This window comes from Macaca fascicularis, chromosome 5, assembly GCF_037993035.2.
Source record: "Macaca fascicularis isolate 582-1 chromosome 5, T2T-MFA8v1.1".
NCBI classification, from domain to species: Eukaryota; Metazoa; Chordata; class Mammalia; order Primates; family Cercopithecidae; genus Macaca; species Macaca fascicularis.
In genome coordinates, this window is record NC_088379.1 from 62,547,290 (window position 1) to 62,574,760 (window position 27,471).

The 27,471-nt window shown below is 37.8% G+C and overlaps 1 protein-coding gene across 11 annotated transcripts in view; it reads right to left on the reverse strand.

Moving 5' to 3' along the window:
- The window catches only part of SLC4A4 (solute carrier family 4 member 4), a 493,252-nt gene that overhangs the window by 151,020 nt on the left and 314,761 nt on the right, over window positions 1–27,471 (reverse strand). For all 11 annotated transcript variants that reach the window (XM_065545104.2, XM_074039893.1, XM_065545105.2 and 8 more), the window contains one exon: window positions 23,515–23,591. In XM_065545104.2, coding sequence (XP_065401176.1) covers window positions 23,515–23,591 — 77 coding nt within the window. The remainder of the gene's footprint in view (window positions 1–23,514; window positions 23,592–27,471) is intronic.

A 27,471-nucleotide genomic window follows, 5' to 3' on the forward strand; every position in this document is an offset into this window, starting at 1 on the left:
ATAAATATAATATAATCTTAGCAATTATATTTTTCTTAGGTTAAAATTAGCCTCCAACAAGGGCTGGGATGTAGAAGGAAGCCATCAAAGACAGCCTTGTGAAAATTTATCACTAGGAGAGTTTTGAAATAGGTTTCACCTGCCAAGAACGATATGTATCTATGGGAGCACACAGTCTCCAACTCTGGAAATCTGAGAGCATGATGGCTAGAGACTAGTACATTGCCTACAATTGGCTTCTTTGGTTAATAGAAGGCTGTTCCTATCTCCACCCTCCCCACACCTTTGAGCAGCCCCCTTATTCCATACATGGGGAAGTAGGGGGCTTATCTGAACTTTTTGAATTCTAAAGACAATTATCCTACACCAGCTCTGTTTTGACTATCAAGTGTAAACTAAAAATTCTAAGCCCCACAGCCATCTAAATGGACCCCTCCTCTCAGCCAAGGGCATTCCAAAGTTAACCTGAAAAACTAGTTCAGGCCATGATGGGAAGGGTGGGGTCAGGGTAGGGTAAGACACGCCTCATTTTACCCTCCTCCCCATGGAATTCATACACAAGTGACCAGCATTAACATTGAAACAGAGATCTTAAGACTTTTTGTAGCAATAAAAGAGTTTTATTGTAGGAATAAAAGAATTCCAGCCTTACTCTAGTATAGTATCATATGGCACATAGAAGGCCCTGAAAGAAACTGAAGTATTTTACCCTAAAATATATTCCTTTGACATATTTTGAAACGGCCCTACAAAGCTATCTCTTGTGAGGATAACTGGCATTCTATAGAGAATCCCTTTCCCTTTCCAGGTCTTTTCCTTGATCTTCTGGCACCTTTTTAAGTCTGCTAAGAAACATTTATAATCTATTCTCTCTGAAGCCTGCTACCTGGAGGTTTTATCTGCATAAGAAGAAACTTGGTCTCCACAACCCTTTATCTCAACCCAGATACTCTCTTCTCTGGATTCTAGGTCTTTAGATAAACTCTTTCAACCAATTGCCAATCTGAAAATCTTGGAATCCATCTATGACCTGGATGCCCATCTCCCCGCCCCACCCTCCACTCCTGCTTTGAGTTGTCCTGGCTTTCTGGACTGAACCAATGCACATCTTACATATACTGACTTATGTCTTATGTATAAAATGTATAAAACCAAGCTGTAGCTGACCACTTTGGACACATGTCAGGACCTCCTCACACTGTCACAGGCATGTCCTCAATCTAGGCAAAATAAACTTCTAAATTGATTGAGACTTGTCTCAGATACTTTTTGGTTTATACAAGACAGGAGTTTTTCCCACTGAAAGCTATATTCTGGCCTTTCATTGTAGAAGAGAAGGAAGACCCATGATTCAATTTTGGTTCCAAGTACAAAGAGCAGGCCTAGTACAACCAGCTTGCTTTGCTGCAAGGCTATTCACAGCTAGAAGACAAAGCAGAAGGCTCTGCATAGTTCACCAGTGTCCTGCTTCTGGGTTTGAAGACAAAGCCTCAGTCAACAATAAAGGGTACCTTGGTCTTTGTTTCTCTGTGTACACATTTCTCCGATGATCTTTTGGAGAGAGTGTTGAGCTGAGGACAGGGTTTGGGTGTTCCTGAATAGCCTGGACAAATACCATCTTAAACACACCTCAACATTCCATTTCTAACTCTCGCTTCTTTGCATGGTTGCCCAACTAGGAAATGGTAGAAGAAGAAAAGGGATAAGATTCAGTGTTCTCTAAACTTAATCAGCTATTGCCTTTTATTCTTAGACTACACAGGAAAAAATACCTTTAAATTTTTCTGTTAAATAAGGATATTATTTAAGTGTTTGTTAGGCTAATTTACGGGATAGGACTCTTTTGGTGTGATAAAAGAAAACCACTGGAAAAATTACTAGAAACATATTTTTGTTTTGTTGTTAACAGAAATGCTGATTGCCCTTCAGGCTATCTTAAAGGTATGATTTAGAAGAATATTTCCAATGACTAAATTTACATACCATTGGCCTAATATCTAAGAGGCCTAAAAAGAGCTATTGCTTGATAGCCCATAGAATCCAAAATTTAGACAATCACTTTTAATGTTTTTGGAACTTAATAGTTACGATGCAGAGATTTCCAGTGTGTATGAAATATGAAAGAGTACAGACAAAATCATCAAATAAGACAAGATGCCAAAAGGCTCTGGTGACATGTTTTTACTTTTTGAATACTCTTCTACTTTTGTTTATTCCATTTCTAAAAAAAAAACACTACTTCAAAACGAAAACAATCCCAAGGGTAAAAATTTGATTTTCCAATTTTTCCTTCCAAATATAGACATCTCACCACCATTAACGCAAATGATTCTGCAAAGCAGCACATTTACAAATGGCTATTAAACTAAATATAACATTAAGTACAATCCATTAGTTCTGATTTCCTAAACAGGATGAAATTTCAAGTACTGCCCTAGTTTAAAAATCAACTTGTTAATATCTCCAAGTCACATTTTCTTAATGTCTCACATTATTTTTTTTTAAAAATTGTCAGTATGCATATAGCTACTTACAGTTTTTAAAACACTTTCATATGTACTATGCTACTGGAATTCTTACAGCAAGCTTGTAAGAAATGTATTATTACACCATTTTACAGATGAGGGAAATTAAGTCTCAAAAGCGTAAGGGTCTTCACCAAACTCATACGGCTAAGGCCAGGCCATGACTTGAATATTCACTTCACTATATGGTGAAACCTTTACATGTCTGAGGAACTGATTTTACTACCTAAAGTTTAGAACCTATTTTCCTGAAATATCGGAGTCTTTAATACAGCAAAACAGTGTTAATTAAGTATCTATGATGGTTTGGGCTCTGTAAAGATAACCTTTAAAATGTTTAATGAGCATGTTTTAAAGTATTTAATAGTATTTAACTGCATAAAATAAAGTGGGAGAGAGACAAGGAAAGGAGAAGGCCAAATAAAGACAACAGCACTTTAAAAAAGATTTAAAGAAAAACAAGAACTGCAGGTTCTAGGTGCTAGGTAAGTTAGGTATTTGTTTGCTTTCATAAGAAATTCTTTTCCTCTTTCATTGTTGTGTCATGAACTCCACTGTATATAAATACAGGTCACTTGCTCCATGCCTGAAAGAAGTAGACTTGAAATATTCATTCATCTATCTAAGATGGAAAGTCCCAAAATTCCACCTATGCCTCTGAACTCTAGCTAGGCCTTTGGAAAAGACTAACTTCCCTGACTACCCCCACCTTCCCTGACTACCCCCACCTTCCGGGACTTTCCCTAGCCTTACCTCTGAAATTGTGCTTATCACTAGGCATTCACTGACTGACTTGGCTGTGACTTTTATTAGACTACAAGTACTTTATAGACAGGTCCAAAGTACCCTATGAAAAGAAACCATGTATTATTCAACTTTGTTTCCTCAGTACCTTACAAAGCCAAGGCCATGAAATAAGCATTCCGTAAATGTTTGTTAAACACATGAAATCCATGTGTTCATACCTGTGTTGTGGCATCTTTATACCAGGCATAGAAACAAGCAGGGACACTGACAGCTCCACTAAAGGTGCTCCATCTGGTGGTAGTCAACTTCAGAAAGGTTTCTGGTAAGAAGCAAAGGGCCTTTACGAATTCCAAAACTTATGATCAGGGGTCCCTACCATTCATTGTTTAAAAAAATTCCCTGCTGAAGTGGCTAAAAGTCCTACCCTTGTCTGGGATTTCTCAGTGAGATTTTGAAAAAGAGTCTTTCTTTGGGAGAACAGCTGTACACTGAATTCCTTCCAAATTTAAGATTTTGAATCTCACATTGGTAAGACTGAATTCTAAAGACACGACTGTTACCAACAGGCACAAAGAGCTTCAATAATAATTCTAAAATTACTAGTAGTAATAATAATAATAATAATTTAAAATGCTTTAAGTCAATCATCTCTGGCCAGGCACTGGACCAAAAACTTTGTATGCATCATCTTACTAAACTCTCACCACATTTCTATAAGTAAGTTATTATTGTGGTCTCCATTTGCCCAATAAGAAATTGAGATCTAGAAATTCCCCCTTATCTAAGGTTTCGCTTCAGCAGTTTCAGTTACTTATGGTCAACCAGGGCCTGAAAATAGGTGAATACAGTACAATAAGATGTTTTGTGAGAGAGCAAGAGTGAGCGCACATTCACATAACTTTTATTATAGAATATTGTCGTAATTATTTTATTAGTAATTATTGTTGTCAATCTCTTACTGTTTCTGATTCGTAAATTAAACTTTTATCATAGTATATGAAAACTCACAGTATATGTAAGGTTTGGTACGGTCCACAGTTTTAGACATCCACTGGGGGTTTTGGAACATACCTCACTCAGGTAATGGGAAACTGCTATAAATAACTAACATCACAAAACTAGAAAAGGCAGAACGAAGATTCAACCCAAAGCCTGGCTGTCTCCAGAGTCCAAGCTTCACCATGCTAAGCTTGCTAATTGTTATCCAGTGTTTTAAATTCAAGTAGAGAAAACCAGAATGAGCTTTGGAATCAGAGCTAGAAGCAAATCTCAATTCTTCCATTTATTAGCTGAGGAACGTTGGACAAATGACTTCATTTCTTTCAAATGAGTTTGCTCATCTGTATAATGGGAATAATAAATGATTACTTTGTGGAGTTCAGAAGAGTAAATGAGGTGATCTTTGCAAGTATTTATGCACAATGATGAGCAGATAATAGGTCCCTCAATAAATAAGTTACATGGAGGAATATTATGGGGCCCTGAATCAAGAATGCATCATTAGGCCAGGCGTGGTGGCTCAAGCCTGTAATCCCAGCACTTTGGGAGGCCAAGACGGGCAGATCACGAGGTCAGGAGATCAAGACCAGCCTGGCTAACATGGTGAAACCCCGTCTCTACTAAAAAAAAAAAAATACAAAAAACTAGCCAGGCGAGGTGGCGGGCGCCTGTAGTCCCAGCTACTTGGGAGGCTGAGGTAGGAGAATGGCGTAGATCCGGGAGGCGGAGCTTGCAGTGAGCTGAGATCCGGCCACTGCACTCCAGCCTGGGTGACAGAGCAAGACTCCGTCTCAAAAAAAAAAAAAAAAGAAAAAAAAAAAAGAAATGCATCACTGGGACTGAATGCTGAAGACAGATTTGAGAAAAATTAAAAGGCAGAATGTATAGGACTAGTTAAATGCCTGGATAAACGGGGTGACAGAGCAGGAAGAATCCAGCATGACATACAACATGAGAATATGATTTCTTCAAATGCTTAGTGCTCTCCAACATTAAAAGCAAATATTTCACCAATACTAGTGATTCGCAGATACATCATTGAAAATTCAGCTGTGCATTAAAAATATCTGTGTCTTAAATTTTTTAAAGTTTAACCTATGCAACAGTTGCTGAGAAGACTACAAAGTTATCATCTACATTTAGCCTACTCATCTGTAAAGTAAGGTTAATGATAATATACAACATGATATAGGTAAAAGCTCCTGGCATAGTACCTGAAATAGTATAGTAGATAGTCAATAAATGGTACCAATAATTATAATCACATTAGAGTTCTAATATAATCCGAGAAAAAAGGGGAAGAGGTGATTGACAAAAATAAAATTTTTCTCTCCCAAGGGAATAAAGTAAAATACAGCTAGATTGCCACCACATTTAATTCAGATATACAATCATCTGAACTTTAAAAAGAAATTTCTTCCACCAGTTTGTATCGTAGACTTAAAAACATATTATCCATACAGAAACCTCCCTAGGTAAGTTCATTCTACCAAGTGTATAGATGCATGCACTTTAGCTTGAGAATGTTGCAGCGAGAGCATCCCATACTAAGGCTGCAAAATGAACCGCAGGCTGAGGTGAGCGTGGGTGGTTCAGTGCAACTACACTGTAAAACAAATATAATATAATTCCTCACGATAACTGCACCCATTTTAATTATCTGCATTCCCTCAGAATGACACCCTTATCCTTGAATGACTATGTTCAGCAGGAACACTTTGTTTTAAAATGAAATGCTTTATTTCTAACTTTTGCCTTACCTATTATTATCTAAAAAGCAGTATCTGTTAATAGTCTTCCCTCACCCACCCCAAAAAGAAAGATGCTAAACACAGGGCTTCTTTTATTCTTTCTGCCCCAGAAAATCCAGCTGCCATTAGGAAAGAAAGGTTGTGGAAGGAGCAACCATATGAAATCAAAACAAACAGACAAATAAAAAAGCATTGTGGGGCCAGTGACTTCAAGAAAAATAAAAATATATAGTTTAAGGGGAATTGTTTTACAGGCGTTCTCTTCTGCACATACCCCGGTTGGGGTAACTAATCAAAAACACAGACTTCTCTCTTAAGAAGTTCAAGGCATGCATGGTAAAAGGGTAGAATAATCAGAGGTAATGTAGGCAACCAAGAGTTAAAAGTTAATAGTTTGAAAATAATAAATAAATAAAAGTTAATGGATTGACAAACACTTATGCAGAACGACTATCTTGTGCAGAAACTGGAAAAAAAACACTTTCCATTGCTTCTCTCACCCTTTGCTCCACCCCAGTACAGTTTATGAACCCAACAAAGCTTTGCCCTTGGCACCATTCAAAGCTCAGGGCTGGTGCTTCGGGCCTTAGGCCCTCTACTTCACTGTTCTCAACCTCACCTGCAGGTCCCTTCACTCAGAACTAAACAGAGATGTCAGGGCTTTTATCGAAGCACAGAGCAATGGTTCTTAAGATTGGCTGATGGGGATCCAGGAAGTGCATGGGCACCTGGAAATTACACACAACTTTTTGTCCTACATATTTATTGTGCATCTTTCTGATGAAAGCATCCACAGTTTCATCATAAGCTCAAATGGATCACTGACATGAGAAAAGCTTAAGAACCACTGCATTAGACAGTCCTTGCACTGAAAAAGTACATAAGAATGGTCACAGCTCTATTACCCTATGAGGCTTTGACCTCTAAACAGAGTTCATATTGAAAGACTTTTATAGCTCAAGAAATGGGAAATTTGGGCTTTCTAAGCACAAGGGGGAAGAGATGCACAGAGCACCAGAGTGGGAAAAGGAACCACCACCCCTCTCCTCCAGATGTGTTTCACTGGCAAGAGCATGTTCCCCAGCTGATTCTGAATCACAGAATTTTGGAACTGGATGGGTCCTAGAAGGGGTCAGTCTTGGCCCTCCTGTGTACCAGAGAAGCTAAATACATGCTCAAGGTTATACTCCTAGAACAGCACCAAGTGCCCTTTGCCAAGTCCTCTTCCATTTCCGCTCCCACCATACCACTGGGACAGAAAACAGTTAAAAGAATCATCCACTAAAATACTTTTTTTTTTTTTTTTCAAAAAAGCCATTGAGGGAAAGTGCTTAAATGTAGTATTTTTCACTTAGCACATTAAATATGATGACAAAAATCAGACTGTAAAACTAACAAGTCAACATAGCTCTTAAGACCTGTCTGGATGAGAGCTTTAATATCTGATTACTTGGGATCTAATAAGAAATTGTCAATAAAACATCCATTTGCAGGAAGACAGTTGAGGTAAAACACACAATCTATTGACTTCCAAATGACTGCTAGCAGTTCTTTGAGAATTCAATACTATAAGCTGGGAAACAATTAAACCAGGTCCTTCCAGGGCTGAGATATACAAGGGAACATATGGCCCCAGCAGAACACTTCAAACAGGCAGCTGTACAGCTATAATTAAATCTGTAGTAGTCATGCTATTATTTATTTAGCAGATTTTTTTTAATGTACCCTTCACGGAGGTCTCAGAACATGTACCAAATTAGAACAATAAAGAATACTGAAGAAGCAGAAAAAAGGAATCAAGAGGAAAATAAGGCTCTGACACAAAAGCAGGCAACAACTATATGGAAGTCTGGTTGAGAGGTTCTTCATCTGCATCTGAGGGCTTCTGGCTGAGTCACCAGTAGGTTATGGTTACTTAACTGACATAATGACCTGAGATCCCTTCACTCCTTTGTTCTCAGGTCCAGCCCAAAGTCGGCTTCTTATTTTTTAATTCCTATAAATCACAAAGTCTTTAAATTACTTAAAGACTGACTAGTTTATAATACCCCACGCAGTGAATACATTCCTAACATATAGTCATTTGCTTCTTCTGGTATATTACAGTGAAAGAAGAAGCATCAACTCAAGAGTTAAATTCAGAGTCACCTCTGTCCACTCCCCAGTTCCTGACAAAATTCATACTTCCATCTCTGTGCTAGGACATCTAACATCCTACATTATTTACCAATTCATCTCACAGTCTATAATGAGACCTCCTAGAGAGCAGGGATTGTGTGCTGTTGGTTTTTGTAGTCCTGATACCTACTGTAGCACTTAAGTGCAAAGAAAGACTTTTAAAAGTTCATATATACATTAGTGACAAAGCTCAATTTCCTATATAATTCATCCTTACATTGAAATGAAATCTGCTTCATGAAACACATCCATCTGCTATTGCAATTTTATATCTGGAGTTAAAAACAATAAATCTATTCTCTCTCACTGGAGGGCAACTTTCATGAGCCTTGTATCCTTCAAGACTTCTCATCTCTAAAAGTTTTGGATGAGTTACTTCTATTATTCTTCTTAGGTTAGTGCCCAGGCATCTCACTACACTGTTACCATAACTACATCTCAACTATTTCTGAGTAATGGACACCTTTGAAGAGTCTAAATCTGCTGAAAGTCATAAACTTTCTGTTCAAATAAAGTAGCATTTTTCACGTTCTTATTTGCTCCACATTTAGAACTTACATAGTTTATCTTACTCTTGTGAAATTCCTGTGGTTTCAAGCCTGTCAAGATCATTCTCTATCTTAATTATATTATTTAAATTTTAGATGGCTAACTTTGTTAGTTTTGTGTATTTGAAAATCTGATAATAATGTATTATGTCTTAATCTAAATTGCTAATACAGTTGTTTAGCAGAGCAATACAAGCTAAAAAGTACCATGGCATTAGAAACCTCTTCCACTTTTACACTGGCTATTTATTAATCGACACACTTCAAGGACAGTTGTTTATCCAGGTAAGAACCTTCTGATATTCATGCAACCCTCAGTTTGTCAAAGTGCTTACAGCAACATCACTAGTCCCTATAGATGCTACACTACAATGAAGTGCCCTGCTTAGGAAAGAAAACGTAGTACATAAGTACACTTATATTCTTCTTCTTTTCTTCCTTTGTTTTTTTGTTTTTGTTTTTGTTTTTGTTTTTGTTTTTTTGAGACAGAGTCTCGCTCTGTCACCCAAGCTGGAGTGCGGTGGCCAGATCTCAGCTCACTGCAAGCTCTGCCTCCCAGGTTTACGCCATTCTCCTACTTCAGCCTCCCAAGTAGCTGGGACTACAGGCGCCCGCCACCTCGCCCGGCTAGTTTTTTTTATTTTTTAGTAGAGATGGGGTTTCACCATGTTAGCCAGGATGGTCTCGATCTTCTGACCTCGTGATCTGCCCGTCTTGGCCTCCCAAAGTGCTGGGATTACAGGCTTGGGCCACCGACACTTATATTTTCTACTCAACATGTATAGCAACAACTTAGACCACAGATTGGCAAACTTTTTCTGTGAAAGACCAAACAGCAAATACTTTAGGCTTTAGGAGCAAACATACAGTATCTGTCACTTATTCTTTTTTTTTTTAACTGCTTTTTAAAACTGTAACCATGCTGAGCTTGCCAGCCATTCAAAAGCAAGTTACTGGCAGGCTATGGTCCATGAACTATAGATTGCTGGACATAATTTCTCCAATTTTGAAGCAAATGGCCTATTGGTGAAGATAAATATTTATCCAAAAATTAAAATAAGCAACTATTTGATGACAGCTGTGGAAGGTGTCATGGTAGAGAAGCATCATGTGCTGTAACAGCTTATAACTGCAGCCCCTGGCAGAGACTGGAAGCAAGGGGGGCGTGTCACAGAAAACTTCCTTGAAAAGGTGTCATTTACAGAGAAATAATGGGAGAACACCAGTTGCCTGGACAAGGAAGAGCATTTCAATGAACAAAAGCAGCATGTCCAAAGACCCAAAGGTAGGCAGGAGACTGCCATGCTAGTGAAACTGGAAGAATACCGTATGGTTGTAGTAAAGTCAGGATGGGAGAAAACCTGGCACATCAGCTTTGGAGACAGACATCAGGCAGGATAATGCAGGTCTTGGAAGGTCATGCCAAGGATTCTGGGCTTTATCATAAAGGCACCAGGTAGTCATGGTAGTCATCCAATGGTTATAAGCCATGAGTGACACTTTGTGTACACTCTTTCAGCACAAAAGCCTGTCTTTCATTTGCTATATATGCCCACAGTGCTTTGTCAGCTTTCTACAGTCTCAGCTTTAAAAATCACAATAGTTTGCATCAATGTAAAAATAATGATTAATGCACTACCACAGGCTGGATAGTGGCTTGTTATTTTCAAGAAAGGAGAGGGGAAATAGAATACCACCAATACAAAATTTGCCTGTATATACTCCTGTGAAACTAATCAATGTGGAATCATTCTAAATTCAGATCCATTCCAAAACAAAAACAAACAAAAAGAACCTCACACTAGTGTTCTATTTTACAGCTGCCTCTCTCTTGAACTTCTCCAAAAATTGAAAATGTATTCCCAACAGTCCCCCAAAGTCTTAACTCATTTCATCATTAACCCAAAAGTCCACAGTCCAAAGTCTCATCTGAGACAAGGCAAGTCCCTTCCGCCTGTGAGCCTGTAAAATCAAAAGCAAGCTAGTTACTTCCTAGATACAATGGGAGTACAGGTATTGGGTAAATACAGCTGTTCCAAATGGGAGAAATTGGCCCAAACAAAGGGGTTGCAGGGCCCATGCAAGTCCAAAATCCTGTGCAGGAGTCAAATTTTAAAGCTCCAAAATGATCTCCTCTGACTCCAGTTTTCACACTGATGCAAAAGGTAGGTTCCCATGGTCTTGGGCAGCTCCACCCCTGTGGCTTTGCAGAGTACAGCCTCCCTCCTGACTGCTTTCATGGGCTGGCATTGCATGTCTGCAGCTTTTCCAGGCACAGTGCAAGCTGTGAGTGGATCTACCATTCTGGGGTCTGGAGGACGAAGACCCTCTTCTCACAGTTACAGTAGGCAATGCTTCAGTAGAGACTCAGTGTGGGGGCTCCAACCCCTCATTTCCCTTCTGTACTGCCCTAACAGAGGTTCTCCATAAGGGTCCCACCCCTGCAGCAAGCTTTTGCCTGGGCATCCAGGCATTTCCATACATCTTCTGAAACCTAGGCAGAGGTTCCCAAACCTCAATTCTTGACTTCTGCGCACTCGCAGGCTCAACACGATGTGGAAGTTGCCAAGGCTTGGGGTTTCCACCTTCTGAAGCCACAGCCTGAGCTCTACGTTGGCCCCTTTCAGCCACAGGTGGAGCATCTGGGACACAGGGCACCAAGTCCCTAGGCTGCACACAGCACGGGGACCCTGGGCCTGGCCTACGAAACCACTTTTTCCTACTGCGCCCTCTGGGCCTGTGAAGGCCAGAGGCCTTTTTCCTACTGCGCCTCTGGGCTTCTATGAAGGTCTCTGACATGACCTGGAGACATTTTCCCATGGTCTTGGGGATTAACATTAGGCTCCTTGCTACTCATGCAAAGTTCTGCAGCTGGTTTGAATTTCTCCTCAAAACATGGGTTTTTCTTTTCTACTGCACTATCAGACTGCAAATTTTCTGAACTTGTATGCTCTGTTTCCCTTCTAAAACAGAATGCTTTTAACAGCACCAAAGTCACCTTGTGAATGCTTTGCTGCTTAGAAATTTCTTCCGCCAGATACCTTGAATGACCTCTCTCAAGTTCAAAGTTTCACAAATCTCTAGGGCAGGGGCAGAATGCCTCCAGTCTCTTTGCTAAAACATAACAAGAGTCACCTTTGTTCCAGTTCCCAATGAGTTACACATCTCCATCTGAGACCACCTCAGCCTGGACCTAATTGTTCATATCACTGCCAGCATTTTTGTCAATGCCATCCAACAAGTCTCTAGGAGGTTCCACACTTTCCCACATTTTCCTGTCTTCTTCTGAGACCTCCAAACTGTTCCAACCTCTGCCTGTTACCCAGTTCCAAAGTTACTTCCACATTTTCGGGTATCTTTTCAGCAACACCCACTTCTGGTACCAGTTTACTATATTAGTTAGTTTTCATGCTGCTGATAAAGACATAACCAAGACTGGGAAGAAAATGAGATTTAATTGGACTTATAGTTCCACATGGCTGGGAGACCCCAGAATCATGGCAGGAAGGGAAAGGCACTTCTTACATGGCGGTGGCAAAAGAAAATGAGCAAGAAGCAAAAGCAGAAACCCCTGATAAGCCCATCAGATCTCATAAGACTTTATTCACTATCATGAGAATAGCAAGGGAAAAGACTGGCCCTCATGATTCAATTACCTGCCCCTGGGTCCCTCCCATAACATGTGGGAATTCTCGGCGATACAATTTAAGGTGAGATTTGGGTGGGAACACAGCCAAACCACATCTGTGATGAAAATAATAAGTACTAGATGGTATTAGATATTCAAAACAGGAGTAGTTAACATGATCTGGAATATTCAAGGGTGGATATAAAGAAAAAGCAACACTTGACAAATTTTGAAGTAAAGGTAAGACTTGGAAAAGCAGAGAGAAAAACAGAAATTTGGGTCCAAGAGTAATGTGCATTCAATAACATTCATGAAATGACAATCGGACATAATTTCTTTGGAGTGTGGATAGAGCAGTAGAGTGTGAAGTTAAGAGCATGAACTCCAAAGAACCAAATTAACAATGCAAATTTAAAAGATAAGGAATGATATGTAAATGAAATGGACTTTTCATCCCACCAAATCTTACTGCAAAACAAAACCAAAAATAAAAAAGCAGTAGCCCATTTAAATAATGAAAATGGAAGTATATTTTCCTTTTCACAAAACAACTAGAAAAAGCAGTTCAGACTGAAGTATAATATCTGTTTTATGAATCAGAAAACTGAAGTTCAGAAGAGTTAAGGTTTATCATGCTTATTTAAGTCTTCAAAGCTATTCCTATGATCCTGGATGGATGCTTCTGCTGCCACAGTGATTAAAATACTCAATGTTATATGCTGATACTCTGAATGTGATTGGTGAAGGTCAGTGAAAAAAGATTGATATAATAAAAAAGTATAATCTATGATCTCAGATTGTGAGTTTATATCTTAGCTTATTAATAAAAAAGTTCAAAAATAATCACTTTTTCCTCTTACCAGAGCAAAATTTTAAGGTTATAATGATGTGTATTTATCAGACTAAATGAACTACAGTTGACTCTATCTATAGTGAGAATGAATACTTAACAGCCTGGAAGTCAAAAAACCATGGGGTTTAGCAAAGCACAAGTGAAGATCTGTAAATTAAAGGTGTTGTAACTCTCTCTTCATTGTGGTCTGTGGACAAGTCAACTAACTAATCTACTTTTACTAATTCTATGTATGACACTAATTACAAAAAAAAAAAATTGAAATGTTGTATTTCCTCAAATTTGGAAAGTTTTAGGCTATTATTTCGAATAATTCTAAAAGCCACAACATTTTCCATTTATTAGATGAACTAAGTCTTTTACTTGTATTGCTAAACTCTAGATAGTTGCATTCCAGGTTATTGCTCCCATTTCTTACCTAACCTTTTATCCAAGGAAGAATGTTTTATTTGGTTAAAACTCTTTTCTTCTGTTATTTTTGTTCTCTAGAATGGAAAGCTACTTCTAAAGTCTCTGGTTCCTTTCTGATTGATGGCTTTGGCCCACACAGTTGTGTCTTTCACTGAACTCCAGCTGCACTTTACTGTCAGCACCACAGTTTATTTGGTGTGAATAATCAGCTAAGATATAAACTCACAATCTGAGATCATAGATTATACTTTTTTTATTACATCAGTCTTTTTTCACTGACCTTCACCAATCACATCCAGAGTAGCAACACATAACATTGAGTATTTTAATCACTGTGGCATCAGAAACATCCATCCAGTCACCATAACACCCTTAAAATTTTTTTAATTATTCATTTTTTAACAGTAATTCTGATAATTAGCCTATTCAGCATGATGTGTGCCTCAAAGACAAACCAAAGGCCAGAAACACCGATTGAATACCTGTCTATTCCACTGTGGCTTTCAGGGACCTAAAAAGACCCTAATCCAACTAGGAAGAACTCATTGTACTCACTAAGAGCACAGGTCCTAGGACTAGGATGCTGCTCTACCACTTAGATGTTATTTAACTTTAGGGAAATTACTTAATTTCTTCATGCCTCAAGTTTGCCAATATGTAAAATACAGTTGGCAGTACCAACCCCAAAGCATTACTTGTAAGTAGGTGTCCAATCTATGCTAGTTGTTAGTTATTGCTTACATAGCTGTAGACTCAATACTATCAGATAGAGCTACCAAATGAAGAGTACAGCTAATTTTGAAGTTCAAGGTTTACAATCACTCCCTATGCAATGACTCAGTTACTTCCTACCCTCTTATATGTGTATGCATGGAACATTGATTAGTCAGGAATGTCATCTTGGCATGATTAACCCCCCGCTTTCAGATTATAGAAAACATTACTGCTGTCCTTTTAACTTGGTGGCTAAAAAGAATCATTGTTTTCGTTTCAGTTCAGTTCTAGGGAGTAAAGTCAGCCCATTGGTGGGTAACATGTGGAGAAACCAGAAAGCTGTGCTGGTGACTGATAAGGTCATGAGATTCTGCTGAGACACATAAATCAACCAGCCACTGGATCAATCAGACAAGTGAGCTGGAAACAGTGGGGAGCTCTTCTCTTTCTAAAGAAGAACAGGAAAAACTTCTTCCCATGGTGTGACCTCCTCATAAATTTATTCTGCAGAGATTCCCTATTGAGAAGGAAATTGGGGAGCAGTAGAATCTGCAAATATGCCCCAACATATAAAAAAAAAAAAAAGTGTTGGCTGATCTTTTTATTAGCCATTTCAGTTGACAACACTCCTTCAAAGTTTCTAATAAAGCACTCGTATAAGGTATAAAATTTTTATTTAACTAACTGTATAGCCTGGCATATGTTCATTTAAAATTATCTTGGGGGTTGGAGGATGGAAAAGAAGGAGATGTAGATCCAAGCTGCAAATGTGTTGAATAATATTCAAAGGAAACACTTGTCCAACTCTTTTTGCAATTTTTCTTTTTGTTCCAAATGCTGACCACCAAGAAGGGCTCTTGAGATGAAGCCATTTGCTGTTTGCCAAGGAAATTCCCACAGAGCCTGAAAAGCCCTCTCAGAGCTGGGAACAGCAACATCTTCAGTCAAAGCAAGAAGAAACAGACAGGTGGCCAAGTCTACCCACTGCACTTTTCACCTCCCTACTTCAGAATACAAGTGATTAGCCAGCTCGGACATCCAATTACATCAGGAAAATAAACCCAGTTTTAATTTCTATACTTTAAGCTTCTGACAAAAGCCCCCAAAGTGAGCTGGGAGGCAAATGCTAGATATTGAGATTCTTTTCATTTTGAGTCGTTAAGCCTTCAGTGGAGTGAAACATAAAGAATAAACTAAAATCTGACCGGCAAATAGTATCTTAGCAGTGGAGGTGGATTCAATAAAGTGTTTAAAGATCCAGAACATAACTCATATAATCTTTTGGGAAGGTAATTAAATTTGCAATACATGGTAATCCAGCAATTCCACTTATAAAAATTTCTCCTCCAGAAATACTCATGAAACAATGTAGAAAAATTACAATAAGGGTACTTCTTAAAGGCTTATTGGTACAGCAAAGAACTGAAAATATCTAGTCACGGAAGATAGAATCAATAAAATATAATTCATATATACTATATAGCCTTTAAGAAGAATAAGGTGGGTGTCCACTGCATTGTTAAGTTAAAAAAATCAAATTTTAGAACAATACAATCACATTTTTATTATTTATATATAAATATATAAGTATTCATATATCAGAAAAGTTCATTAGACTCAACATCAAGCTGCTAATGGCAGTTATTTTAAAGGATTTGACTTTAAGAATTTTCACTTTTTATTTTATTCATTTTTGCTTTGTTTAAATTTTACAGCATTGTTGTATATTTTGAATCAGAAAATTCTAAAGTTTTTTAAAAAATTGTGGATAATAACATGTTACTACAGTAAATAAAGAATGATTCCATGGGCGGGGCATAGTGGCTCATGCTTATAATCCCAGCACTTTGGGAGGTCAAGACAGGCACATTGCTTGAGCCCAGGAATTCAAGACCAGCCTGGGCAACGTGGCAAAACTGCATGTCTCAAAATATATATATATATATATATATATATATATATATATATATGCAAAAAAAAAATTGGCTGGGCATGGTGTACACCTGTAGTCCCTACTATTCAGGAGGCTGAGGTAAGAGGATAGCTTAAGCCCAAAAGGTGGAGGCTGCAGTGAGCCAAGATTGTGCCACTGTACTCCAGCCTGGGTAACAGTGAGACTCTGTCTCGAAAAGAAAAAAAAAAAAAAGAATGATTCCCTATATATATTTACAATTACTATAAAGTTTTAAAAACTGTACTCAGATGAACTAAGAGTGTTCATCACAAGGTATTGCTGTTTTCTGGTTTTGTAACAATTTGCCACTTCCAAGAAGAAAAATGTTCGTTTCTTTTATGAAGTCTCTGTCAGATGTAAGTAACTTGTGATGTGAGAGTATACGTCCATCAAAGATTATTGCTGACAGCATGCTACTGTTCTCTGAAATATATTCTAGGTATATTCCTGGTATTGGCATACTGGCAGAATGCTACATATTGAAAAGAGAAAAAAGTGACATCAAATGTAAAACATGCCAGTTTATTAAGATATGTAATAGCTACAATTTCTTCGGTTAAATGTTGAATACAGGGATGCAGTGCTACCAGAGTTCAATTCTTTCATAGGAACAGGTAAGAATGTGGCACAGAATCCCTTTTTGGCTGTTCTGTCCTGTTCCTACACATCCTGATGCTCCTTTCTGAACCATAGAGACTAAGAAGGTTTCCTGTTACCATTCCTCAGAGAGGACTCCAGTGAAGGTTTCATGAATCATGTGTCATTAGCCAGTTGGCATGCCTGATGTTAGCCAACAGTAATATCAAGAGGACCACAGGAGCAAATATAATTACTCAGAAATTCAATCTCACTATTCTTGGTGGCTTACACCCACTTCTAGTGCATTAAATATTTCAACAATTAATATTTACTAATTAATAATGTAATATAATTAACAGTACATGGATGATCTTTTAACTGGGAAACTCTTTTTCTTTCTTACAATATTTCTACAGCAGAGAAGAATTTCCTTTGCTGATAGTAATAAGGTCTTAATGGCTATAGCTAACACATTAAGAAATGGGCTCTTATGGGTCTGCGAGCTCTCATTTTAATGCACTGGGGTACTCATACAATACTTAATATAGGAATAACACCAGGTGATCCAAAACATTCACAAATTTCTCCATCCTATCACATTGTATCTCTAGTGAGCTTTTTAAAATGTAAATCAGAACATACAACACTCTAGGTAAAAATCCTAAGAGAGTGTCTCACTGCACTTAGAATAACATAAAAAGGGCCTCCGGCATATTTTCCTGACTTCTCTACCACTGCGCACCTGCTACATTTGCTCCAGTCACTTATGACACTTTTTTTTCCTGTTTCTTGAATACACCATCTTCATTTCTGCCTTAGCTTTCTACTCTTGCTTTTTGCTCAGCCTAGAAACCTCTCTCTCCAGATCCTCTCCTTACTGGCTAACCCTCTTCCCTAAAACAGTTTTCCTGTACCTCTCCACTTTACCCTGCTTTATTTTCAAGATAGCACTTATGATTATGTGAAATTATCCTACGTATTTATTGTTTTTCTTGTTTACTGTCTCTCTCTTCCCCAAAGCATGGAAGTTCCATGAGTCAAAAGATGTATCTGTTTCATTCACTTCTGGAACCCACAACTAAGAACATTTTCTAGCACAGAATATATATTTTGAATGAATGAATGAATGAATGAATGAATGAATGAATGAATGAATTCAAATCACAGCTGCATGCAGTGACGGGGTGTTTTAGGAGTTCAAATTCATTGTAGCTGCAGTTAATTAAAACCATAGCTCTAAATTTCACAAAAGGCTCCTTTTTTCCTAAAATAATACATGAGATAGAGTTCAGTTTACTTCATATAGGATCATCTGCTTCATTTTAAAGCTGATACAAAACCCATTCTAAAATGAGTACTAATTTTCTATTCCAGACAAATAGCTTTTAAGAATGTACAACATTAATAAATGCAGAGATGCAACTGTCCCAATTTTAAAATACATACGTTCTATAAATCGGTACTAATATCAATGCTTCTCAAACCCCACTAATCCCTGTCAACTGTTTAAGCATTAAGAATATGGGAGAAGCATAGAATGGGAAAAGGAAGCTATCTTAAGCCAAATTTCTCATAGAGAGGGAAAAGATAATGACAAACATGTTTTGTTAATTAGCTAAGCACAAGCTGTTCCCCTGTGAAAGGGGCCCAAGGATATCATTCCATGGCTATACAAGTGCCCCTCAGGGACACCTGGCTGAAGGAAAGCTGTAGGTGCTGAGCCAGAGAGATGCTCACCAAAGTCACCAAAACTGTAGTGACTAAGGACCTCTAAGGACCCTAACTACCTTCTCACAACACGCCTTTGTTCTTAGGTTTTCACAGATGTGATTCCATCTGGAGCTCCTCTGACACAGTAATGTCTCACTGCTCCCTGAAAACATGCTAAAGACAATTATTATAACCTCAGAAGACATGAAGCTTTCTTAGACACTGTACATCCTCTGAAGGGTGAAGTAAGACCACCCATATTCAGTGTGAACTGTAGGTTTTTTTGACTGAGCCATGGAAAGAAAAAGGAGGTACTTTTGTCCTTTTCCTTCACTGTGAGCATGAAATAACTATAATGCTAAGAGAAGCTTTATGTGAGCCCTGGGATGGAACTCTATGTTCAAAATCATGAAAAGAAGTCATCTCAGTGGACTGGGTTGACTCACTCCTATATCATGTATGTGTAAGAAAAGGATTGGGGGTTATTCCCCCAATAATCACAGGATGTTTCCTTCTAGATCTCATTTTAAGATAGTTATGGCATAGCAACTTTAAACTTATACATGGTTTAATGGTTTCATCCTCATACTTTCTGACAAAATACTTAAATTCAGGTCTATTTCTTTAAAAGACCAAGACTTCAAACATAGGAATCAAGGCAGCAAAATATATTTAAACATAATAGGCAATAGACAGTGCTAAAAATGATCCTAATACGTTTTAGAAATTAACCCTACACAAAACTCCACCACGAGACCTATGGAATAGATTCTCAGATTAGCCAGCTAAATAATGAATATCACAGAAATAATAACCAGATAAGCAGTTACAAGGTTATGTGGACCTCAAGTGTCCCCCTGAGAATCTGCAGGCTATTTCTACATCTACTGCATCCACTGCAATCAACAGACTACAATTTCACTTGAGGCTGGACATGTAATTGTGAGATGTTACTGCATTATTAATCAACCTGGAAAAAGTCAACTTTTTTAAAGCCATTGCACCACTAAGCACAGTATTTCTACAAGAGCTAAAGCTAAGGGGTAAAGTGAAGAAAAAAGCTCTTTCTTATTCTCATAGCTGAAGCCATATTCACATGAAAACTGTAACTAAAGCCACTGCAGTTGATAAGCACCCACCTCACATGTAAATTTTTAAAAGAACAGAAAAAGAATAAGAAGAAATAGAAAAATAAATCAAAGGTAATCAAGAAATATAATCAGATAATGTAAAAAATACTCCATAGCAACAAAATAGAAGAGATTATTTATGTAGATTTACAACTAGATGAACTCCAGATGTATTTTTAAATCTATTTCTCCACAGGTGTTTTTCTGCTTAATAAATATAACATCCAAGTTGGAATATGGCTGAAGCACTGAATCACCTAAATTCTGGCTATGCTCTTCTTCTGCTGTTAACTATTTTAAGCCATTTTTCAATAAAGCAGCCGCTACTGAAATTGTAAGCACATAGGCTTGGCAAAGCCAGAAAGAAAAAGTGCAGCCTACAGATTTGTTTCTTCTGTTTTCCCAAAACAGAATCTCATAAAAAATATGCCCTCAAATTCTGTCACTATGTAGCTGTCAGAAAGAGCAATTCTGTTCCTCTTCATAACTCTGAACATTAAACCCATTCTTTGTGCTACTAAGAAGTTAGACAGCTCCAAGAAGTTGCAAGGCACCATCACAACTGTTCAGATTGTATCCAGGCAGAATAATCAGTCAATCAGAAATTTCAGTACTGGTCAGATGGAAGATTTTGGGGCCAACTTGGACAAGTACACAAGACAAGTTTGAGTTTACCGCCAAGATCACTTCCAGGACACTGGCTAATTAATTATAAAAGCTTTCTCAAAACAAATATAAGCCTGGAAACCTTTTTTTTTTCCTGTCCAAACAGAGAAAAAATAGGTTAAAAAATAAATAAATAAAAGCCAGGGTTTATCACAGCTTCATCTTACTTGCAAATCCACTTTCCTTTTTCTTGCCCTAAAATGATCCAGGAGTTTTTGTATTTGAAGTTACCAAAATAGTAGGTATAGACACTGAAAATGTTAGTTTGATTTCTGTATCTGTACCTTTGGTTGTAGAAGAGATTATGAATTAGTTACAAAAGCCTCTCTTCAAACTCTGGTAGGAAGAGAGAATGGAGTTTCTTCCTGAAGAACTCATTGGATTAACTATAAATCCTGTAATAGACACAAATTAGATTAATAGTTGCTCTTATAATTATATATTCATCAACCTTCCTTTGCTGGCTTTGAAAACAAAAGGAACATTCCTGAATTAAATTTTCCTCGCTTCATCTTAACATGAACCTTGATCACTATGAGATGCTAGTGAAAGGCACTGAAGATTTTGGTTTTAAAGACTCCATTCCCATGGGCTTTACAACAAAATCAATACCCATAAAAAATGTTCCACATATTTCTTCTACTACTGGAATCAAAATTTTATGTAATATGCATCTTAAGCTATCAGATTTCTTCTGCATATGCCCAGATATTAAAAGACCCAATAAGTTAGTAAATGTATCTGTCAGCATTTACCAGCTGCTTCTTGTCAAATTCCTGGCAAGAGGAGAGTTGCCCTTAATAAAAGAAGGCTTCCTCAAGAATTCAACAAGATATTCCTAAGCCTAATTAGTATACTGCCTTATCCAGTACTAAGACTCATGGCAAACCTTACAAATAATCAGCATGGCTTGGTAAACAATGAATGGAGACAAAATGTGTGAAATAGATTTAAGAAAACTTCTAGTGGCCTGAGTTCTCCCTTTTCCACTACAGATATGTACCTACCAAGGTACCCATATTTAAATGCTCTTCTTCCTGATCATTTCAAGAGGTAGATAGATGAAAGGAAGGTGACAATCCACAATAGCATCTGAAGGAGCAGCTCAAGGAGTCAAGAATTTATCTCAATGTAAAGCGAGAGGTAAGTAAAGAAATTAGTCCTGACCTAAACAGAGTCCCTCTTCTGGGGAACACAAATGAATAAATGAAGACAAGATGGATAACTTGAGATTTCAGAGCATCATAAAGGTCATCAAGAAGTCCTGAACTTAAAATGATAAGAAGCCATTATCCATTTTTAATGTAGAATAGAAAAATGAGAGCAACTATGTAAAAAGTATACTGAATTGAGAGAAAATGGGGACAGGGGATCAATTCCAACAGCTTTTCTAGCAATTCAGATCTGAGATGATGCAGACACTACTAGGGAGGAAGGGAGGAAGGGAGGGAGGGAGGGAGGGAGGGAGATATGGAGGAGGGGAGGGGAGGGGAGGGAAGGGGAGCGGAGGGGAGAATAGAATGGAATGTACACCCTTCCCGTACTTTCTAAAATTCACCAAGGCCTAAAAACCTCTATGACTACTACAAGTGCTGTCAGTTAAAGAGGAACATCATCATGAATATGGCTTTTTGGAAAAAATCAGCAAAGTGTGAAAAGAGGAATCTTCAAACTCACCCACTTAAAAGGCAGAAAGAGAAAGAACAAGTCATCCCTCGGTATCTGTTGGGGATTGATTCCATGACCTCCATCAGATAACAAAATTGGACAATGCTTAAGTCCCTGATATAAAATGGCATATAATTTGCATATAACCTACACACATCCTCATATAGTTTAAATTGCTCTAGATTACTTATACCTAGTATAAATGCTATGTAAACAGTTGCTATGATGTATTACTTAGAGAATAATGACAAGAAAAAAAGTGTGCATGTGTTCAGCACAGACACAATTTTCATTCTGTCCATGGTTGCTTAAATCCATGGATATGGAGGGCTAACTGTACAATTAGCATATCAAGCATCAAGCCAACTAGAACCATACTCTTCTACTATATCAAAAGACAAATGGTAAGTTAAAAGAGCAAGAATCAGATATTTGATTTTCTGGGGTGAGTTATATATTATAGTTTCCTCTTAGCAAAGAACAAAACTAGTGTCCATCATCACACAACTAGCCAGTTTTGGAATAAGTAGCAAGACCAGATTTTCTTGCTTCATGTTCCTTCTTCTTTCCAGTATATGCTACTTCCCCTTCAACCCTGGGGAAACAGTCTTGAGATTTCTATGATTTTTTAAATATGCTGCTTTCATTTCCTCAAAACTTTGAAATTTTTTAATTTAGGAGGCATCATTTTTCCGCATGCTATATTCTTAAAATACAATTTTCTTGCACAGATATTTACTCAGATGAAAGAAAAACGGCCCAGTTTACACCACATTCTCTTCAAAAGAAAGCAAACAGATATTCAAAACCTGATTGCTCTTCATTCAACTATATGTTTTAACAGACAAACAAATATATATGGTGCGATCTCAGCGCACTGCAACCTCTGCCTCCCAGATTCAAGCAATTCTCATGCTTCAGCCTCTGGAGTAGCTGGGATTACAGGCCTGTGCCACCATGCCTGGCTAATTTTTGTGGTTTTAGTAGAGACAGGGTTTCGTCATGTTGGCCAGACTGGTCTCCAACTCCTGGCCTCAAGTGATCTCCCCACCTCAGCCTCCCAAAGTGCTGGGATTACAGGCGTGAGCCACTGTGCCTGGCCAGTATTTCTTTATAATTTACCAAAATACTTTTTTCATAAGTTATCCCACTTAATCCCTAGAATAAACACAAGTCAGAGGTTATTACTATTTTAAAGCTGAGACAACTATTTCTCTAAGATTTTAATTGTCCAAGTGAATAAATCTGCAACAGCTGAAGTAGACTGAAATTTTTCCCTTGTGATTCCAGCTCCCTTCACACACTGCTTCTCCTTCTCCCAAGGAAGGTGAAAACTGTTGTCTGCACATAAAGGTCCATTTTAAGTGAAGCAACCATCACCTCTAATCCTTTCTCAGCATCTTTTAGATATACATTCTCTTACATTTCAAAGAAGCAAGAATTTTTTGCTTACCTGGTCCTTCTCTGGTTTATCAGAAATATCATTCAGACTGGAGGAAGTCAGATTCCTATGGGTCATGGCTGGGCTACCTGGAAAAACACAAGTAAACTCTAATTAAAGACTTCTTTTCAAGAACACAAAGATTGTGATGGTATACTTAATAAACACTAGTAGATGATGATGGAAATGGTGATGATACTTTTAACCACTCTAGGATTCTTCTGAAGAGTTTTCCAGAGTCTAGGTTGGAGTACAAACATAGTTAAATGCAAAGTATATAAAATCCCAAATACCGTAGTTAAGACTTATTGCCTGGTTCAATTTCAAGGTAAGCTAAACTTTGAAAGAAACTTCTAAGACAATAAGCATAAAAATAAATTTGTTCCTGGTTTTGTTCACTCTTTATCATTGCCATTTACATACATGCGAATCTATCTGGTTTCCTTTCCTTTTCCTGTTGCCTGCAGAGAGCAGCTGCTTCCTCATCTTCAGCAGGGCTGACCCTGGATGCCAGGCCCAGACCTCCTCTCCCCGAGGCTTTGGCAGCCCTTCCTAGAATGCCACTCACTCCGATCCACCTGAAAAGTCTTGGTCGAAGTGTTCCCTTCTCTGGCTAACACTTGGATCAAGCATATTTCTCCTTAGTGGGCATCTGATTTAGAATCCTCACTCTTTGCCTCAATGTAGTGTTATCACAGGATCCCTTACTTCTCTGCATTTCCATTTGCCAGAATAAAATAAGCATATCCTCTTTTCCCCCTTAACGTGTTAAATCTCTTCTCCAAGTGAAGGGATGGATGTCATCGGAAATACTACATGGGAACCAATCTCCCTGACCATATAGCAGCTGCCAATATGGTTCACTAGTGATCCATCCAATGATTTCAGACACTATCATACATGAATAGAGAGGAAGGACATGTAGAAGAGCCACAGACTGTTTTCAAGTAGACCATGTTAATCAACAGAATATTGAACTTTCATTCTGCAGTTGGACCTGAAATTTCTAGACTTGCTAAGCAAAACAAACTAACTGTTCAAAGCCAAGACGTTTGACCCAACTGCTGCAGGGTGCTGAGTAATGCATTCATCCTTAATCCTCAATGATCTGACTCAGGCTGCTCTTTACAGCAAAAGGACAAGGGTTGAAAAGAAGCAACGAAGTTCTAACATAGCTTCATATTTGCTTCCAAATAATTCTTTAGATTACAGACTTTAATTCCTTCAGATAAAGACTTCAACATATAATTTCACAAAAGACTAAAATCTACCCCTAATAAGTTAATGCCTACATAACAGCAGCTCTTTAAATATAATTCCTTTTAACTACCAGATCAGAAAAATTGTAATTTCCTTGAACTGGCAAGACAGGATATTTTCCACTCTGTTGCATTTCATCGAGTAAGCATGGCCTAGATCTCTTAAATCTTTTACCTGGTTGGGTGTTTTATTCTAGGAAAATTTAAGCACAGGGCATTATTCAAAGGAAAATAACATTTGAAAATGTGCTTTATGTGCAAAATTAAAAGAACCCCTTTGCAGGGCACTTTTTCTTCCTTGAGCCACATATTAGATTTCTAGTGTCCACTCAAAACAAAAGACACTAGGTACAATCTTGAATGCCCCCAACTAATGCTGAGATTGAAACTAATAGAAAATGATGAGTACAGACAATTTTGCACTTTATATTTAAAAACAAAACCAGCTATTTGGACTAACTGGGTAAAAGTTCTGCCTGAATAAGTGAAGAAATATGAATTATACAATCCTAAAGCAATGAAGCCTTAGCAATCCTAATCATAAGTTAAAAATATCTTATGTAAATAAATAGGTAAGACAAATTTCTACTCATCAAATCATTTATATGTAAGTGGCAGTACTGAAATAAATTTAAGTCAGTTTTCCATTAAGTAATTTAAATTTCCTAGCCAATAGCCTAAAGTCATTGATTTGCTATAGGCACTCTTTATAAATACTGTAAAGGCACATTTCAGCCCAAGCGCTGTCCTAACTGCTGCAAAATCTGAATAGGTAGAAGCCAAATTAATGAGGTTTTCATTATAATGGTAATCTTGATTGATGTGACAGCTTTTCCAAGAAACCTTATATACCCATCATTCTTTGCATTTCTGAAAGACAGTGATAGTATGGCTATCTATATTTATACTATATGAGGAGCAAGAGAAAGGTGCAGGTCCAAGAAAAATGCAGGAATCAGATGAGGAAGAGAAGACTAGTATTAAGAAATAATCAAATCTGTTTCCTCTCCTAACTTTCTCTGATTCTCACTGATAAAAGTAATTAATATTAACAGCTTCACTAACGTTTAACACTGCAAGAGTCTGCTAGTCAACATTTCTATTAACTAAGCAAGATGATCAGCATTCTTCAATCTTTTTCCATCCCCCTCCCTACCAAACTCCCCATCCTGACTTCCCAAGACCTTGAAGCAGAGACAAATCCTTCCCAATGCTCTAAATCAGTGGTTTCTATAGTGAGGTCTCCACACCAGCAATATCCACATCACCTGTAGACTTGTTAGAAAGGCAGATTATTGACACCCACGCAAGACCAATTCTTTATTTTATTTTTCTCATAAGTGACTGGGGTACAGGCAGTATTTGGCTATGTAAGTTCTGTACTGGTGATTTGTGAGATTTTGGTGTAATCATCACCCAAGCAATATATACTGCACCATATTTGTTGTCTTTAATCCCTCACCCCCACTCCTACACTTCCCCTCAAGTTCCCAAAGTCCACTGTACCATTCTTATGCCTTTGCGTCCTCACAGCTTAGCTCCCACATACCAGTGAGAACATTAGACATTTGGTTTTCCATTTCTGAGTTACTTCACTTAGAATAACGGTCTCCAATCTCATCCAGGTCGCTGCAAATGCCATTAATTCATTCTTTTTAAGGCTGAGTAGTATTCCATCCTATAAATATACCACAGTTTCTTTATCCACTCATCAATTGATGGTTCCTCGATTCTGCAATTGTGAATTGTGCTGCTATAGTAGTTCTACTTTTAGTTCTTTAGGGAATTTCTACACTGTTTTCCACAGCAGCTGCACTAGTTTACATTCCCCTCAGCAGTGTAGAAGTGTTCCCTGATCACCGCATCCACACCAACATTTACTGTTTTTTGATTTTTTTGATTACGGCCATTCTTGCAGGAGTAAGGTGGTTTTGCATTGTGGCTTTGATTTGCATTTCCCTGATCATTATTGATGTTGGGCATTTTTTTCATGTTTGTTGGGCCATTTGTATATCTTCTTTTGAGAACTGTCTATTCATGTCCTTAGCTCACTTTTTGATGGGATTTTTTTTTTTTTCTTACTTACTTGTTTGCGTTTGTTGTAGATTCTGGTTATTAGTCCTCTGTCAGATGTACAGAATGTGAAGAGTTTCTCCCACTCTGTGGGTTGTCTGTTTACTTTGCTGTTTCTTTCGCTGTGCAAAAGCTCTTTAATTAAGTCCCAACTATTTATCTTTGTTTCTATTGTATTTGCTTTTGGATTCTTGGTCATGAAATCCTTGTTTAAGCTAATGTTTATAAGGGTTTTTCCAATGTTCTCTTCTAGAATTTTTATAGTTTCAGGTCTGAAGTCCTTAATCCATCTTGAGTTGATTTTTGTATAAGTTGAGAGATGAGAATCCAGTTTCATTCTCCTATATGCGGCTAGCCGATTATCCCAGCACCATTTGTTGAAAAAGGCGTCCTTTCCCCACTTTATGTTTTTGTTTGCTTTGTTGGAGATCAGTTGGCTGTAAGTATTTGGGTTTATTTCTGGGTTCTCCATTCTGTTCCATTGGTCTATGTGCCTCTTTTTATAATAGCACCATGCTGTTTTGGTGACTATGACCTTTTAATATAGTTTGAAACCAGGTAGTGTGATGTCTCCAGATGTGTTCTGTTTGCTTAGCCTTGCTTTGGCTATGCAGACTCTTTTTTGATCCCATGTAAA